Below are 19627 nucleotides of genomic sequence, written 5' to 3' on the forward strand. Positions count from 1 at the left end.
TTCCACCAACTAAGGCAAGCCCCGGATGCATTTAAACCTACCTTGTGTTTTATAAATTCTTATCACTTTTGCTTTTATATACTGCATTAAGTGATTAGGAGTAAGTGGAAACCTAATTGGTGCATTACCAACCTTGTTTTTCCATATCTACCTTGTTACCAGTTTAATTCGTAATGATTAGTTATGCTTAGCCATGCTTAGACAGATAAAAGTCGGGTGATTATCTGTCATCTGCGAGTTTTACATGGATCTTAGTTTATGTTTGATTACTTATGTTATCATGAGATATGAGCATGTGGAGTAATAAATCTAGACCGGGCAGACTCGGTGTGTGAGAGCCACAAGACGTGGAGGTCTTGTGAGCGGGTTCTTTTTGCCTGTGTCGATTAAGGTCCGTCCGTTGTTGAATTGCATGAGGTGAGACTTTGTAGTACTAACCACATACTCCGGTAAGCCTTAACTTGACAATTCTATTACGAGAATGGCTACTCGCGCACTAGGAGTGGAGAGATGGCGGGAATAGCGTGTACCCACGTGGCATTAGGCTAGATTGGTGGAGTACTGTATTCTCGGGTGGCGCGGACCCGTTCTTGTTTTAGGGGACCTGAGGGTAGGTTGCTATATGTAGGTCGGGGACCTGCATATGTCATGTGGTCTAGAAATCCCAGCTGGGTTATAATTGGTTTGAATCGTCGTTGCTCCTCGGTTATGGAGACTCAACTCACTGTTCATCATCGTAGTTAATAACTGGAACTTGAGTAAGGATTGAGAAAGTGTTTGATATGAAGTTTCATGATCTCATTATGGATCATGTCAGCTTTGTATATGACCTTTTTGAAGATAAAAATGTTGATATAAAGAATCTTGTTAGAGAGCTTTTACGCAAAAGAACTTTGATTATTGCTAAAGCCATACCTTGAATCCCTGAGCCTGCATTCCTGAGTCTTCTTAGTTTTTATTCCGGTTAAGTCTTGTTGAGTACTTTTGTACTCAGGGTTCATTGACCCTTGTTGCAGGTGAGCCTCATGAGCAGGTCTATTTTGGACCGTGCTGCATGACTGTTGTTCAGGTCGATGACGATAAGTGAATGTGTGATCCTTGGGCAGGATACTTATATTGTGTGTTTGTATTATGTTACTAATGCCACTCCACTACTACTATGGTTTGTAATAATTATCAAACTTAGTTTGTAAGGTTTGAAACAACTGGTTTGTAAACTAAGTTATTATAAGACTTCCGCTAATTTACTCTGATGTAGATATTTGAATAAATATTGTAATACTGCAATGACTCTGTAATGGGATCCTGCTTGGAAATCATGGATGATTCGGGGTTCCCCAAGGACACCCGACAATCTTCTTAAGTTATTAGGAACATATGCATAGTTGTCAGAGGTCGTTGGATAGTGACGGGTGCATGTGGGTTCTATAATTTAGGAGGTTCTGCCATAGTCACCCTTTGGAGCATTTCCCCGAGCGTGTGGTGGGCAACGGTGTGGCTGGCATGGGGGGCGATTTTGGGCTAGTTACAAGCCGAATTGGACCTTGGGCCCAAAAGCAAAGTTGAAGCCCATGAACTGCCCTACATCTTTCATTAACGGTGCTAAGTCATTATAGAAACATATTAATGGGTAATTAAGCCCAAAGTTGACACTATCAGCGACTAATCGAGGATTAAGCCATTCTCTGCTTGAGCTCGAATTACTTTGTCAAAACATGGTCAAATTGGTTCCAACTATTTACATGTCCTTCTCCAAAACATATATTTCAACTTTTACTTTTGGCTCAACTTGAGGTGTTTAACAAATTTTAGAGAACGCGGAACGCCAATGTCAATGACGATGAATTCCGGACTTTGAATTATTTAGAGCCCAAAAGCAGCAGCTGATTCAATCTTGAGTCCACTGTTTGAGCCACTTAGGAGTTGAGTCAGGTCTTGGTCCAAAAATAAAGTTTGTTGTACTCCACTCAAACTTCAACTTTTATTAAAGGTCAAACTTTATATCTAGTACAGAAACCATTTCTTCATCTTGGTCAAAGCAGCAACTCGTTAAATCCTGGAATTAGGGTTTTCGATCAATTGAGGCATTTTCTCAACCCGAACTCTTCATGACTTTTGTTGTAGAGTTCAATTAGAGTCATTTGGGTAAGGTAGCAAGGTTTGGTCAACATCTCATGTTCCCATTCACCTGATGAAGCAATTTAAGAAAGATTATAACTTATCATTTCATGTGACTTCTTGATTCCAAACTTTGTGAAACCTTTCCACTGGTCAAGATGGATGCATGTTCATGTAATGTACATGAAACAAGCATGTTTAACATTACTCATGCCTAACCTTAATTAGGGTCCACATGTAAGCAAAGGTGTGTTGTCCAAGTTCAAGTTGGGACTCAATTTCATAGATTGGACCTCACTACCTTCATCATCACTTCAAAATTATGAACTAGAGATCATGATCATTGTTTGACATAGTTTATTTAAGTCCACATCCACTGCTTAACTCATGACTAACACCCTAGGTGTTATAGGCATTGTGCCTGGAAAGTAGGACATGTTGCTGAGGCAGATCGATCTACCTGTCACCTTCAGAAATCTAACCATTTATAGGATGGAGACCCTTACCTTCGAGGTGGTCGGGTTCCACGGGACCTACCACGCCATCCTAGGATATCCATGCTATGTGAAGTTCATGGTCATCCCCAACTACACCTATCTAAAGTTGAAGATGCCGGGTCCATGGGGGGTCATCGCCGTCGGCACCTCCTTCCAGCACACCTACAAGTGCGAGGTCGAGTGCTGCGAACATGCCATGACAATTGTCACCTCCGAAGACCTCATGACCATTAGGGAGGAGATCATCGAAGGAGCACCTAACCCCAAGCGGTCGGCTGGGCCTTTTGAGCCCATGGAGGGCGCCAAGGAGGTCCTCATAGACCCTAGTAGCTAAGCATGCTCGTTGACTTCCTCTATGCCAATAGAGACATCTTTGCGTGGAGACCCTCGAACATGCCAGGCATTCCAAGAGAAGTCACCGAGCATGCCTTGAAGATCAGGCCAGGCTCCAAGCCAGTGAAGCAACGCCTGCATCGCTTCGATGAGGAGAAGCACAAGGCCATCGGTGAGGGATTGTGAAGCTTTTGGCGACCGAATTCATCAAGGAAGTGTATCACCCCGAGTGGTTAGCCAATCCTATTCTTGTAAGAAAAAAGAGATGGAAATGGAGAATGTGTGTTGATTACATGGGTCTCAACAAAGCGTGTCCAAAGGATCTGTTTCCTTTGTCATGCATAGATCAAGTAGTCGACTCGACCTCAAGGTGTGAAACCATTTGCTTCCTTGATGCATACCATCAAATCATGATGAAAGAGTCTGACTAGCTCACGACGTCTTTCATCACCCCCTTCAGATCATTCTACTACATCACAATGTTGTTTGGTCTAAAAAACACGAGGGCTATGTATCAGCATTGTATGCTTAAGTGTTTCGGGGACCTCATCGAGCGAACTATTGAGGCCTACATAGACGATATCATGGTCAACTCCAAATGAGCTGACCAGCTCATAGCTGACCTAGAGCAATCCTTCGTGAAACTTCGAGCAAACGGCATCAAACTCAACCCCGAGAAATGCGTTTTTAGGGTCCCGAGGGGTGTGCTACTAGGTTTTATCGTCTTCGAGCATGGCATCAAAGCCAACTCAGAGAAGATCTCGACCATCACGAGTATGGGCCTGATTCAGAACATAAAGGGGTATAGCAAGTTATAGGGTGCCTCGCCATGCTCAGCCGTTTTATCTCGTGCCTCAGTGAATGAGGTCTCTCCCTCTATCGGCTTCTAAAGAAAGCCGACCATTTCAAATGGATGCCTGAGGCCTAGGAGGCACTTGACAAGGTCAAGCAGCTCCTAACAAAGGCCCTGATCAGGTCCCCCCGATCGATAGGGAACCACTCCTCTACATTGCAAGCCACCGCGCAAGTGGTCAGCGCCGCTCTAGTGGTAGAGCAGGAAGAGGAGGGCCACATCCTCAAAGTATAGCATCCCATGTACTTCATTAGCGAGGTCTTGCCCAATTCTATGACTCGCTACCCCCAAATCCAAAAACTCTTGTACGCCGTCCTTATCACCAAGAGGAAGTTATGTCATTACTTCAAGTCACATCCGGTGACAGACATGATGTCCTTCCCCTCAGCGAGGTTGTCCAAAACTAGGATGCCATAAGAAGGACTACAAAGTGGGCACTCGAGTTGATGGGTCAGGGTATTTCGTATGCCCCTCAGACGGCCATCAAGTCCCAAGTCCTGTCTAACTTCGTGGCAGAATGGACCGAGATCTAAATGTTGCCAGCGGCCGTCGACTAGGAGTACTGGATGATGTACTTCGATGGGTCACTAATGAAGAAGGGGGCCAGTGTGCAGCTGGTCTTTGTTTCACCCCTTGGAGTGCACAATAAGTACATGGTCCGCATCCACTTCCCTGTCTCCAACAATGTGACCGAATATGAGGCACTCATTAATGGCCTACGCATCGTTGTTGAGCTGGGCATCCAATGGCTCGACATCCGGGATGACTCCCAGCTGGTCATCAACCAGGTCATGAAGGAGTCAAGCTGCCACAATGCCAAGATGACTGTGTATTGCCATGAAGTCCACTAGCTAGAGGACAAGTTTGACGGTCTCGAGCTTAATCACATCCCCAGGTGGCTTAATGAATCAGCCGATGCGCTGGCAAAGATGGCATCCGGCTAAGAGCCGGTGCCGATGAGCATTTTCGCCAGCGACTAGTACAAGCCCTCAGTCCACTATGAGGAGCCAGAATGAACTGGTGATAGGCCGCTGACCTCAGGTTCAGGGGCTGACCAACCCTCAGCTCCCCCTAACCTTGAGGTCATGGAGCTTGACGTAGACCCAATGGCAGAGCCCAACCCTCTTGCTGACTAGAGGATGCCTTACCTCAATTACCTCCTCCATGAGGTGGTACCAACAGACAAAATGGAGGTTCGGTGGCTCATGCATCATGCCAAGTCCTTCATCGTTATTGAGGGGGAGCTCTACAAGCGAAGCCACATCAGGATCCTACAGCGGTGCATCCCCATCGAACAAGGGAATTAGTTGCTGAGAAATATTCATGGTGGGGTCTACGGGCACCATGCCGCACCTAGGACCCTGGTTAGAAATGCGTTTTGATAGGGCTTCTAATGGTTAACTATAGTAGTCGACGCTGAACAGATTGTGCGCACCTAAGAAGGGTGTCAATACTATGCTCGGTAGACCCACCTGTCGGCCCAAGCACTCCAAATGATCCCCATCATGTGGTCGTTCGTGGTCTAGGGGCTAGATATGGTTGGACCTCTTAAGAGAGCACTCGGGGGCTATACGCATTTGCTTGTCACCATAGACAACTTTACAAAGTGGATAGAGGCTCGACCGATCTCCGTGATTAAGTCCAAGCAAGCTATGATATTCTTCCTTGACATCGTCCATCGCTTTGGGGTCCCAAACTCTATTATCACGAACAATGGCACACAGTTCACCAAGAAAAAGTTCCTCTGATTCTATGATGAATACTATATCTGTGTCGATTGGGCCGCCGTGGCGCACCCCCACACAAACGGCCAGGTCGAGCGCGTGAACAACATGGTCCTACAAGGCCTCAAGCCTAGGATTTTCAACCGGTTGAACAAGTTTGGCGGACGATGGGTCGCGGAGCTCCCCATGGTGCTCTGGATTCCTAAGGATGACCCCCAGCTAGGCCATCAGCTACACACCCTTCTTCATGGTCTATGGTTCCGAGGCTATCCTCCCAACCGACCTCGACTATGGAGTGTCGAGGGTCAGGGCATACAACGAGTAGGGAGCTGAGGCGTCCCTCGAGGATGCCATGGATCAGCTCGATGAGGCGCATGACGTTGCCCTCCTCCACTTGGCCAAGTACCAGCAGGCAATGCACTAGTACCACAGTCGTCGAGTGCAAGGTCGGGCCTTCAACGTCGGGGACTTGGTACTCCGCCTCATCTAGAGCAATAAAAACCATCACAAGCTCTCTCTGCCATGGGAGGGACCATACGTCATCGCAAAAGTGCTCTGACCCGACACCTACAAGCTCAAGACCATCGAAGGCAAGGTCTTCATCAACGCATGGAACATCGAGCAAATATATCTTTTTTACCCTGGGCATATGCATCTACCCATAAAAACTAAGAATGGTGTTTCTGAAATACAAAAATGCTTTATTTTTTGCTATCTCATCCTCGATCCTTAGTGACACCTGACCCTAGCAATGGCACGGGGCTAGGACTCACTTGGGGCTAATAAGAGCATACCTATTTAGAAACAATCATTGTGACCGGCCCCTTCTCAAGTTAAGATCTAAAAGCGAGAGCTGTGGAAATGAATACTGAGTAAAGTTGGTCAAACTGCAAGGAACCTACGCCCCAGCGGCTATGGTGTTCTTGCTCACTAGTGTGATCAGTGTTCTTTCACCCGTGCCTTAACCTTTGTAGCCTTAACAACGGAAAAGGGTCAGAATGCAATAACCTTTTTATAACATAAAAAAAGTACCCAAAAGTTTGTTTGACCAAAACAAAAGAACTAAAACTTGTTCATTTATTACAAGACCACCACTTCGTTTATCTAACTAACTAATTTTTAGGGGGTGATCTCATCCTCTATCCATGGCACCGCCTGCATTTCCGCGCTTTACCCTCATCGGCCATCCAGATCGTACCGAGTGCGGTGCTGCTTCAAGAGAGTCGAGGACGGCCACGCCATGTGCAGGTTTTTCTCTCTACTGCCGGTACTGGATCGAGAAGATGAAGTGCTCATCCTTTCTGACAGAGGGGAATCAGGCATCCTGTGGCAACATCTGTATCACATGTTAATTTGATTCCCATACTAATTCTCTATACATCTTCACAATTTTATTAGTATAATCACTGATTTTCCTATACCATTTTTCTTATTACTAGACTCTGTTAACAGATAGTTCTGACCGATGCCAGTGATGAGATGAAGGTTTAGGTTGGCGAGATGTGATGAAGGATCTCTGTGGGCTATAAATGATTGAGATTGTGTGTCAACATTCGGTCTTTGGTGGGTTTTTCTTTGAGGTTGGATGCTAAGGCAAGATGGAAAACTAGCACACAAGTAACAGATCTTTCAGGTTCTTTATGTATTGATGACAGTTTGGTACGTACAGGTATACAACTTGAGTGTCCTCTCACCTTCGGTAATATCTTGTTATTGTACTTTTTTATCACATAGTTAGTGCTTAATTCCCATCGGTACATATCACTACAAGTGGTGCTTATTGGATTTAAGGGGCTTTGAAGTTTGAAAATATATGCTAATGAAACTGATTTCATGGATGTCCGGGTCAAGTAATGTTGTGTTTACCATTCCTCTAAAACTGGTTTCATGGATGTAGACTGCAGAGCGATGTAAAAATTGGTAGATTTTTTTGGAGAAGTTTCTTATTCATGGTACAAAGATCTTACTCTCTACGCAAATCAAGAATAGTGTTTAGATTTCTGCTAGATAAGAGTAAATTGCATCCATATCTGCAGACATGTTTTGTCTGGGATTGGGACTTGGCTCTGTTTCAGTTTTGTATGACATGCTAGGTAATTCTCGTTTGTTTTAGTTTTGTGTGACATGCTAGGTAATTCTCGGTTTATTGTACAAATCTGACATGTTTTTTTATCTTTGACTTTTTACTGATTAGTAAGAGGGAGTAGTGCATTTTTCTCATATGTATTCCTGGAAGAGGCAAGCGAGTTCTATAGTGGAACTATGGAGTGGTTACATAAGCCAAAATAGCCTATTTTGTAAATAGGTAATTCATGGTATTTTTGGATTTCCTGACCAATAACCGCTCTTTATTCCAGATAGTTGCCAATAGGACCACATGTTCTAATAATGAATATTTTTTGTACTTATCTAATTGACTGTTTTTCTCATGAAACTGTCCTCATAATTTGATTGGTAAAAAGATGGCTGAGTAGAATGACATGGAATGACAGAGTCCACCTCTGAATCCCGACTAAAAACATGGCCACTGCATAACCAGTGCAACTACCAGAACTCAAGATCTGCAGTGACAACAATCGTTCTTGGTCAGCAACAGTGGACCCCTCCAGCTAGGTTAGGCAGCGGCACTTATGACTTAATTTCATTGATGTTGAGAATGCAGCTTTCAAGCTCTAGGTTGTCAATGCATCTATGAGTAGGACTGACTAGGACATGTTCTTTAAGGTGACCTGAGTTCCTTAGTGTCGAATAGATTAGCAGTTCAATACGAAACATAGATTATTACTCTTGGGATTCCTGAACAAGAAATTGTTTTTTTTTTTTGTGTCATGCTTTTCTAGATAATAGTGTGAATCTGCCTCCTGGATAATATCTGGCCCCTGTGAACAGGCGCCGGCCATGATTCAACCAAGATGGCTGTCATATCTTCTTTGGTTCCCAGTAAATCATCTACATCTTCTTAGATCAATATACTTTACATTATGTTTGAGATCCTGAAGGTTTCATTACTGTTTCTCTGATAAAATGGATGGAATTATCCTTACTATTGTAATACCCATCGACCATTCAGCTCGATTAGGCGATTTTGGTTACCATTGTTTGTAGACAACTATGTGAGTTGTATATTGATGTCTTCGGGATCATTATTGGGTCATTCTGAATGCAAAGTTTTTGCATCACCGTTGTATGAATAGACTATTGGTACATTCACCAGTAAGAATCAATTTCATTGTACATGTCAAGGATAACTAATATCTGATCTAGTGATGTCAAATTTTTAATTTGCACGAGGCTTGTGCTAATTTCTCTTGAATATGACAAATGGATTTTGTATGGAACATGTGTGAAGCTAAAGCTATGAAATGTGACCCATATATTTGTAGAATTTTTGGCAGTAGGATTTGCATAGCTGCTGGCTTTAAAGTTGCTTGTAACTGATTTAGCACGAGGTGCTTATCATTTATCCAATCTCACTATCCTTGATTCCTCTCTTAAATTTTGCAGTGATGCATCAGAACCTAATTCATGTGATTTGGTTTGCAATTGTGGGCTGATGATGATGACCTTTAGTTATCTCAAGAAGGAAGGTTGACCGTTCAGAGTGACAAGGAGTACCGTTACACTGGGACCAATGGTAAATGCTCATTTGGTTTCTGGCTCCATCGATTGAGAAGGGCAGCAGGCCAGCAGCTCAGATTTGCGATAGGGATTCACACCACAGCAACTAAAACCGAGCTGGTGCTCTAGAACCTTACATCCTTCGGAGGGTAGGGACAAGATAGGTGACATAAGACTGCATTTTGGCTCCAGAGAAGCCATTGATGAAGAAGACGAAGAAAGAATCTAGATAGAATATTATGTATTTTTTATTTCAGATCTTTTCATGTGTAATTTAGGGACATGTTGTGCCAAGATTTAATATAAGTCCCTCCTTTGCAAAAGAAAAACATAGGTGACATAAGCACCACCTCAATGCAAGGAAGGTGGCACAGGAGTGAAGGAGTGAGCATTGCAGTCAAAGCCGAGTCGTGTGGCTCCAAATAGGACTAGGAGGGATGGCGAGGGATCTAGAGCCTGTGCCCAAGTGGCACCACAATTTGATCATAATGTCATGATTGAATTTGTAACGCATTGTTTTATTGTACCTTTAGGTCTTGTTTGGATGTTGTCGGATTTAACTCAATCCACATGTGTTAGGGTGAATTATAGTGGAACTTAAATTAAATTCCACCTTAATCCACTCCAACATATGTGGATTGGGGTGAATTCGACGACATCCAAACAAGGCCTTATTGAAATAAGCTTTATGTGATCCGGAGTGGTGTCAAAAACCATTTGGACCACCTATTGTTTTTCCATGATAAATTATTTTAGGGGGAAACATCTTGGTATTTAGAAATAAAAGAACAATAAGATACAAGAAGCGGTAGAAAAGATAGTTGTAATGAACTATGTTCTTATAGTATGAACTAGATTGTTTCCATTTCACATTAAAGCTTGAATAGATCGTTGTAATATTAATTTGTTCAATATCATTTTTTGGCATCAATATAACACACGTTTTTATTTACATTGTAGCGGTATTATTTTTGGAGAAAATGTTAATTTAATGTCGGTATTTAATTTCGCAGTATTATTATCTTATTATACGATCCGTGTATTTTTAGTACAAAATTTTAGCTGTCCCGTAGCACGCACAGTCATGAACCTAGTAACTCCTTGATCCGGGAACCTTTGGAGGTGAATAAGTTCTTGTTGGAAAGCTTATCAAGTCCACTTTCCAATCCAACAAACAACTTATCATTTGGACTTCCGAGCAGAGAGTAATGACAATTTAACTGAAGGTTGCGCAGAAGCCCAGGAGACGTGCGGGAATTGAAGACCACCTCGTGAATGCTTCAACTAGTTGGCCTTCCACCTCCCAATGCGGTGACTTCAATCCAACTAGGAGGGTTGTTCCTAATATAAATATCACCTATATGCTACAAGAAAAGCACTTTTGATCATTTGAGACCCCAGTACTGTATTGCAGCCGAGCTACTAAGTGTCTTACACACCTTTGTTCTTGCGAGTTCTTCGTGGGCTTATGAGAGATCTATCTTAGGTCCCCCTACTTCCTGCTCTACGGTTTCCAGTTAGGCTGCACCATTTTGTGTGGATTAGTCTCGGTTTATGGTTCAGCGATGGTTTGGAGATCAAGTCGAAGTCCTTAAGGTTTTGGTGTCTCTCCCCGTCGCTTGGTCGCATCCAACCTTGGTCAGATATAAAGCTAGTTACCCGTTGTTTCTACAGCAAATTATCCTTCGTTCTTAAACCTACTATCGTAAAGATCGGACCATGCCCTTACCAAATCATATCGGTACTTGTCAGTGACCCAATTCGGCATCAAAACTGCCATGCCAGTAAGGCTGGACGAAAAACTCGAAGCTCGTTAGCTCGCTCGGCTCGTGGCTGGCTCGACTCGGCTCGGCTCGGCTCGTTAAGATAACGAGCCGAGCCGAGCCAAGATTTTAGCTCGTTAGCTATAATGAGCCAACTCGAGCCAGCTCGCGAGTCGCTCGCGAGCTAAACGAGCCAAGCTTCCAGGAAAAAAAGTATCATTTAAGGTTGTTAGATGTATGAATACTATAGTATTTTATTATACTTATATATATATTAACGCATATTAATTTTTTATTCAATTTAAGGTTGTTAGATGCATTTCTTTTGTATTATTATTATTCACAAACTTTAGATAAATGCAAATATTATATTTTGTGTATTTTTTATACCTGGCTCGCGAGCTTAACGAGCCAGCTCGAGCTTTTAACGAGCCGAGCCGAGCTGGCTTTCTGGCTCATTAGGATAACGAGCCGAGCCGAGCTAGCTCGTTATCTTAACGAGCCAGAACGAGCCGAGCCGAAACGAGCCGAGCCGGCTCATTATCCAGCCTTACATGCCAGTACCCATATAAGATGCCACGTTAGCTTTCAAAACCATCTTAGGAGGTTATTTAGACGATTTAAGTAGTTTATTTAAGGGAGTAAAATACCTGATTTTGGAGGTGTAGAAGTAGATAACCACCAATATCTAGGGGGTTAAGTAGACAATTTTTCTAATGACTATATTGTAATATAGTATAGACTATTATTTCACAGCAATTATTAGAAAGAAAAAATCATAACCGTTACTTGTGAAGGAGGCCAGAATTTGCACATAAACAAGGAAAGATCTATGCCGCGGGCTGCCCTGCTAATGTACTTTTTTGTTGAGATGTTTTTAATCAAATCTGATGAAAAGAAGACTTATACATATGAATGACAGAGCGCATAAAAATCACAATAGTGTCAATCCTCCCATGCGCAGTTAGGTGAGTTGTGTGCATAGCAATCAGTTGGCACCAAAAATATTTATCCTGAACAGTGGATGGGGCTCCCCTACGAAGTGCATGAAAATATCTATTGGCACCAATTTCCAACTTGGCACACAACTTGCACGTACTTGTACTAGTCAAGGGCAGCCAAGCTAAGAAAGATATTTCCAACAGAGAGACAGATCGATGCACATCAGCACATGCCAACTCCAGATATTTTCAGCTACTGCTTCCCTTTCCTACGCTTACACTGGTAGACGCTGCTGGGCAGTCAGCTAGCTAGGACCAGGAGATGGAGAGCGAGCCTTCTGGGATTCCACGGATAGGAAGAATCGTCAGGATTCAAAGACTCATTGTCCATGTGGATAAGAGCCGGCAAGATATTTGTAGACCGTGCACTTCTGTACATGCAAAAACGAGAAAACCTCTACACTACTGGTGTTGACTGTGCACCATAATGCGACAATGTGACTTCTGTACCTTCTTTGTATACGGAAACAGCTGAGTAGATGAAAGCAATATGGAGGGCTATATGCATTACTGAGTCGGTGTGGTCCAGACAGGGGATCTAAATCTCTATGTATAGTCATCCTGTCTAGATGCATTGCCACCCTACACAGCAATGCGCGCGTGAACACATCATTTTCGATCTCTCTCTCCAAATGATCACTCATTATCTCCCCAGCTCTGGTTTGAGTATTAGATTCAGCTTCAGATTATGATAGAGAGTGGAAGAAATATCTCAGGAAATTGTGTGCCAACAAAGACACTTAGCTTGTCGCGATTTACAATCAGGTCAAGTTGAACGGTAGTAAAAGCTATGTAGTTGTTTCCTTACTGTAGGAGGAATAGAATTAGGTGCGATCTCATCTACAATCAGGTCGGTAGCAGAAGTTACTCCATCCGTCCTAAAATATAAGGAATTCAGTTTTGTCCTAAGTTAAATTATAATTACTTTGACTAAATTTATAGAAAATAATATTACCATCTACCACATCAAAGAGATATATAACAAAAAATATATTCCATAATGTATCTAATTAAGCTAATTTCATGTCCTAAGTATTTTTCCTCTTTTCAATAAACTTGGTCAAAGTTACTATAGTATGAATTCGGACAAAACTAGATTCCTTATATTTAAGGACAAAGGGAGTATATACCTATTTCCTTCTTGTAGGAGGAATAGTATTGGATGGATTTAGATTATTTTCATTATAGACAGCTTGAGGCTCAGTCTGATATAGAGGATCGTAATCCCAGCTAACTATAAAAATAAAAGTGGACGTAAAAAATCTCGTTCCGTCCTGTCCTGATTTCTACTTTTGTCCCCGTATGTCTCTATATTTACAGAAAAATACAGGAATGGGACATAAAACAAGAGAGGGGGTTACTCATATGTTTTTTGTGGGATCCTGTTTTCATCTGGGTTGAACCCGTATATATTTATCCTATGTTTTCAATATATTTGGGATATGGCTAACAATTATATACCTTTGGGTTACCTTGATACACCTACTAATCACCAATATTCATGTTAATGTGTTAACACACATGACATCCAAGTGAATATTAGACCAATCTTCATACGTGTACATTGTTACGCGACTTCATACATGCATACTTGACAATACTATACCATTTAATCCTAACTTAATTTTCTGGTCATCTATCTGTATTCTTGTGTTTCCCTATGTCCGCATATCCTGATTCCGTTTATGATCTTGGCTTTTCCGAACCTAATCATGTTCCCGCCAAAAAATGTATAGAAAAAAGGGGAGGGAGTTTCCTATCCATATCTGTCCATTTTCATCCCAAATCCTAGTCATGATATACTTTAACATCTCCCACAATAACAGCGGGAGCACTACAAACTATGAGACTAGAGAAGAAGCCAAAGGTGGAAGCCAATAATCTAATACCCCCCATAGTCTGAACAGTCTATGTGTCATGGCTATGTTCGGCTGGCTGGCCGGCTAGGGTTGGGCTGGCCAGCGCAGTCACATTTTCACTGTTCACACGAATAGTGTTTTCAGATAGAACAATGTTTTTCTCTCACAACAATCAGCCGGAACAGTAGTTTGGCTTATTTTTCAGTCCTGCCGAACAAGCTGCATGTATGCTATGGCTAGAACCCATTAGTATCTTATGGAAGACAGTAGCCCTATGTCAAGGTAGTCGAGCATGAAGTTGAGGTAGTCATGGTCGAACATGTCGTGCTAGAGATAGCCATGGTCGACATAGTCGTGGTTGGGTTGCCGATGTCGAGGTGGTCGCACATGAAGCTGCGGACACAAAAGAGGTGCCATGGTGATGAGATTTAGAGATACGTCGAGGAAAACTATGGAAGAGGGTGATGCCGAGGTTGACGTAGTTAGGGCCGATGAGGATATAGACGAAAGATGGCAATGCAATCGAGGAAAATGGGACATGAATAGGAGGGTTGATGCTGAAATCAATGCAGTCAAGCCCCATAGATGAAGCGTGCATCAGGGTTGCCAGACTTGGGTACACTTCAAAGATGAAGGCACACACCCGTGTTGCTAATATTTGATGTACTAGGAAGAAAGCTCCAACCATGGGCGACAGTGTCTAAGGGATAAACAAAAAGGGCCTCAACAACGATTGTGGTACATACAACTATGGGGATATAATGTGGCGATGCAAACCACTTTTGTTGGAGTATATGAACTGTGTGGGGAAGAGATAGCAACGCTAGTAACGAGGTTCATTACAAAAAAATCCCCTTATACATGACGGTTTACTTTGGTCATAGACATGCGAAAATGCGTCATAGTTAACTCATAATGACGATCACGAAAAACGTCATGTATCCCGCGTCATACATTTGTTGAACCGAAATGGATCATCATAGGTTGGCTTTTTTATTCGTCATGGATGAACTGGTTGGCAATAATAGCAAAAGGCAATAGTGATGAAATGAACCGTCACGATTATGTTACACGTGGCTGCTACATTGCCACGTCATTAGTAGGCTGTTTGTGTCCCATTCTTCATGAGGCCATTGTGTTGTGTAGTTTTTTAGTTTTAGTTAGGCCCATATTGTAGCAGGAACTATTGGGCTCGCCTAATTGCACAATAGAATTGGCCCACTGTGGGCCATCAAAAATCAGCAGATATTCAAATTTAAATTGCACCAACTTCAAATTTAAATTGCACCAAATTTGAATTTAAATTGGCAGTAAATTTAAACTTAAATTCACACCATTCAGGTAGTCACAGATCATCACAAATTCATATAAATATGCCACCGCATATAAATAGATATAGAGGTCACATCATCATAGATTCGCAGATACATCTAAATATATGCCAACATAGTAACTATCAGTTACATAAGAAGTTTGGCACACCATAGACTAGGACATGCATCAGACCTTACATCAGTTCATAGAATATGCATCGGTTCACAGAACTGCACAGGTCGAAGAACATGCATCAGTTCAAACAAAAGACCATGCATCCACCTGTTCATAGACTAACATTGCAGGAAGACAACTTGCCAAAATGCATCCATCACCAAAAGAAGCATCCAACAACATCGGTGCGCCAGCCGGTAACCCAAGACAACCTTACTATTTTGCTTGACATCCCAGAATCATGGACATCAAAGTCCTGATCAGTGCATCAGTGTCAGCTTGCCTTTTCTTCAATTCCTCTTCTTGCTTAACCCTCGCAGTTTCTGATTCCTAGAATTTCTTCATCATTTCTTCCATTTGTTGTTGTTGAGTCTTGATAACCTCCCTAAGATCACTTGATGTTTGTTTCTCCACCACCAGTTCCTCTTCTAGGTCGCACTCACTGACACAAGTACCTTTGCTTCTGAGCCCCACATTTACAAGAAATCTGTTCTTCTTAGTTTTCTGAACAAGAGCCTGAGAGACCACATCAGTCACATCCTTTGGTTCAAGACCATCATCTACAGGTTCATTTAGCTTCTCCTCCATTTCAACCTAGCAGTGGAGGAGACATAGATAGCTCAATGATCATGACATATGAACCTAATGTATCATCTGGTTGTGAACTAAGTATGATTTTACTTACAATAAGAGATTGAACTGCAAGAGCAAACCCTTTCTTTTTGATGTAGTGCATCTCTTTAAATAATTTCAGTGCATTTGGTTGTTCATTTTTGTACTTGTCCGTCTGAAAATAAATAGAAAAGGACACTTTAAAAAACTGTTGCTGATTCTATGTATTTCTAACACAGATAAAAGGCAGTAAACAAACTAAAGTTACAGCATGTTCTAGTGAAAGAGCCATAGCTAATTTTACAGCCCCAAGTTTAGTATGTTGTGACATAATTTTGAAAACCAAGCAACCAGCAGCAGATTTTTGTCAACTATTACTAATCTATGTGGCATAGCTACATACAAATCTCTCTTAAATATGCAGAGAAGAAAAGACCTGACAAACAAATGACAATACTTGGTATTGAACTTAAAGTTAGTTCATATATAGTATCTTGCAATTGAAGCTCAAACAGCATGTTCTAGTGAAAAGTGACAGTGAGTTGTACTCACCAAATTTACAATCTACATTTCATAGCTACGAGAACCAGTGGTCCGATGGAACTACACTTTGCTTCTATTCTCTCTGTTCTTCTCACAAGTCACCTACAGCAACACAGTTCTGTTGTTAAGCACATATGACATCAACATGATGAGATGGGGAATAGTTGGATGAACTTACCATTTTTGCTCATTTTTCCAGTGTTCCACAAGTTTATCCCATTGCTCATCAGTCATTGAGGTCACAGGAGATGTTTTGGGCACTAGATGTAGTGGCAAAGCATCAAAATACCTCTTTTTGAGCTTGTAGCGCTGCTGGCGAATAGCTTTCTTCATCATAGCCACACATGCTTTTTTCATAGGTGCTACCTTTACATCCGTATGAAACTTTATCTAGTAACAGTAAACAACATTGCCAAATGTTATTGAATACACAATGTTAGTGTTGGAAATAAATAGTGGAAAGAGGCAAGTTTGAACACTTACACCAACTCTGTCTATGTACCCCTTGATGATCTTAGGATGTTTCTTGTACTCCTTCCAATGTGGAAATATCGAAACATGGTTCCTTACTACAATGTTACACTCAGTTGCAAATTTTACAGCAATCATCACTGAGTTCGGTGTTTTCTTCCCCGGTTCAATAACCAAAGGAAGTTTGCCTTTCCTTGAGCGAGTCATTGAATCAAGTTCTCTCCCAATATTAGGTCCCCTCATCCAGTCCTCCTCATCAAATGGGTCATCTACAAAGGATAAGCATAAACTTCTAAACTCTGATTTAAGAAATTCACCACTCGGTAATGCAGAAACAAAAGTACTAACAGATACTAGTTAAATATTATCCTATCTTATGAAAATTAAAGTTGTTGATTCAACAATAATATCAAAACCGGTGTTCAAGACTGAGCCAGTTTTCATTTTATTATGAACAATGTATGAAGTACAGAATTTTAGTCATGCACTGGTGACTAAATTGTCTGTCCGTGAGTTATCTTAAGCATTGGAGTATCAACCAACCATAATAAATATCCTAATATAATTGACTAATTGAGCCTAGCAGTACCAGGTTAACTTGAGTAGAAAATAACTGTAACTTGAACTGATGCTCATATAGAGAAGCAAAGCATGCACAATTTGACTGCAAAGACAAGCTCGACTTGTGGTTCTTCTATGGTACTATGCACTTGCTGAACCATCAGGACAAGCTAAAACATGTGAAGAACAAATACCAAGAGCATGACACAGCATGACACACCTTCAAAAATGTTGGCACCCTATATTTCTCCATTTTCATTGACATCATTCATTGTGGTAGCTTCAGAGAGGTTCAGCTCAGTTTGTATATGCTCATCTCCAGTCAGGCAGCCATTATGCTCGCCTATATCAGCTACAATGCAATATAGAATTAGTAATAGTACTTTGGAATGTTGGTTCTACAATTTGAGTTCAATTTGTTACAAGAATGTAGTCATTTAACCTTCCTCTGTAGGCTGATTGTAGATTTCAGCTTGATTAGTCACTGCAGTAACATCAGCTGGACGATTCTTCTATGACCTTGTGAGAACACCAGGTTGCATCTCAGGTTGCGCCTTCTGAACACCTCTCTTGGTAACCTTTGTTGTTGTCTTCTTCTTCTACATAGAACCAATCAATTGTACATATTAGAAGATAAATATTAAATGCAATGAGCAAGCAATCCACATATTAAGATTTTACACTATGGAATAATTAACACCTTATATGATAAACAAGCAAGTGTACACCCCAACTCCGTCTCCGGTTCTAGGCCATCATCACTTAGATGACCATCACTGTTAGGCTCATCCTCACCATTGTACTCCAAACTAGTTTTCTATTTCCTTCTGCTGCTGGATTTCTCGGGAAATCCTAGTGTTTGCAAAAAGTCTAGCTAGTACAGGAAGTCCTAGTTGCCGCATCTTTGCGTTGTTGCGGAAACACTTTCTCATCCGCTGAAGTTCATAGTCAGTAAGCGGAGGATCTGCATTAAGAAGGAATAAAGAGAAAATTAGAGACATATTTAAGCATCCAGTTCACATCAGCAACCAGTTCACAACCAGACAGAAAACATTTTTAACATCCAGTTCACATCAGCAAGGCCACAAGCAGCAGTCCTTAATCTGTACAAGGATCCTCTCCTACTTACTATACAGATCTTAATCTATACAAGGACATCTTATTTTTATTTTCCCTTCACATAATTTTTTTTGGCACCCATCATATATACCAATCAGACAGAGCATATCTTTGGAAGAAAAAAGAAATCAAAGCAACCTTCCTCAGCACTTTGCTTCTTTCGCATTTCACTACACCACCGAGTACAGCCTGAACTAAGAGGCAGCAAAGAAAACTAATAGCACTAAAAGATGGCGGCAGGAACAAGGATGTTAAGAAACACAGCACCACCCCACCAACCCTGAACCCACCATGGCAATCAGACTTTCTAAACCAAGAAAGACATGCATCTTAAACTCAGATAGGGTTCTAATCACCTGTAGCCATTATCACTCAGATAGGGTTCATAGGAGCATATCTAGGCGACCCGATACTGTGTATGCAAGATCACCAAAAATAAGGATGCAGGAGAGACACTTCGCCTGCAAACTGGTTTCCTGTTCATGGCCTCTTCACTGGTTTTCTGCCCTTCTTCGGCGACATTGGCATTTCTGTAGGTACTCTGGCAGAAGAGGAAGCGGTGGCTGTAGGATGGCGGAGCGGTGGTGGCTGCAGGATAGTGGGGCCGTTGGCTGCCAGACGATGGATGGCGGGGCATAGGGTTCTGGGGGTGAGATTTAGAGGATTGGGGGGATTTGGGGGCGGCGTTGCCTGCAAGACGGCAGAGCCCGATTATATAGGGCGCTGCAATATTACCAAAATAGCCTCATCATTTCATTTGTGTGATGGAGTGCTGTCTAGGCGGGCGGGCCAGATTGGTAAATTCACATGCCAAATTGTGGAGTGGGGAAGGCCACTGCCAGCAAAAATTTTAGGGTGCGCGCCTACACTGTATAGAATGCCCGTCGAAACATTCAGGGTGCTTCTTTTTTTCTTGAAATGGTCCTTATATATTTTTTGTAGCTATCAAGATATTAAAATAGTGCACGATAATAACCAAATTTGGATTACTATATATACTTGCTTGGTATTAATTGTATAAATTTGGTCAATTAAATTGTTTAGGCCCAATAATGTAAATAAATCAC

General features: G+C 41.9%; 1 protein-coding gene, 1 long non-coding RNA gene and 1 pseudogene across 2 annotated transcripts; 2 read left to right on the forward strand and 1 right to left on the reverse strand.

Annotated features, from left to right (window-relative positions):
* Nucleotides 1–2553: 2553 nt before the first annotated feature.
* On the forward strand, nucleotides 2554–2949 carry LOC136515589 (uncharacterized). The gene has a single exon (XM_066509133.1). The coding sequence runs from the start codon at nucleotides 2554–2556 to the stop codon at nucleotides 2947–2949; it is 396 nt and encodes a 131-aa protein (XP_066365230.1).
* Nucleotides 2950–6673: 3724 nt separating this feature from the next.
* LOC136518505 (uncharacterized) lies at nucleotides 6674–9970 on the forward strand. The gene is made up of 3 exons (XR_010774522.1): nucleotides 6674–7194; nucleotides 7988–8138; nucleotides 9030–9970. It is a non-coding gene; the product is annotated as an uncharacterized lncRNA (long non-coding RNA).
* A 5500-nt stretch (nucleotides 9971–15470) lies between these two features.
* LOC136515590 (uncharacterized) lies at nucleotides 15471–18926 on the reverse strand (annotated as a pseudogene).
* Nucleotides 18927–19627: the final 701 nt, after the last annotated feature.

The sequence above is a fragment of the Miscanthus floridulus genome, chromosome 17 (genome assembly GCF_019320115.1).
Source record: "Miscanthus floridulus cultivar M001 chromosome 17, ASM1932011v1, whole genome shotgun sequence".
In the NCBI taxonomy this organism is placed as follows: Eukaryota; Viridiplantae; Streptophyta; class Magnoliopsida; order Poales; family Poaceae; genus Miscanthus; species Miscanthus floridulus.

Excerpts from the sequence above, each read along its gene's own strand:
- LOC136515589 (XM_066509133.1), top strand. The coding sequence starts at position 2,554 with ATGTTGCTGAGGCAGATCGATCTACCTGTCACCTTCAGAAATCTAACC.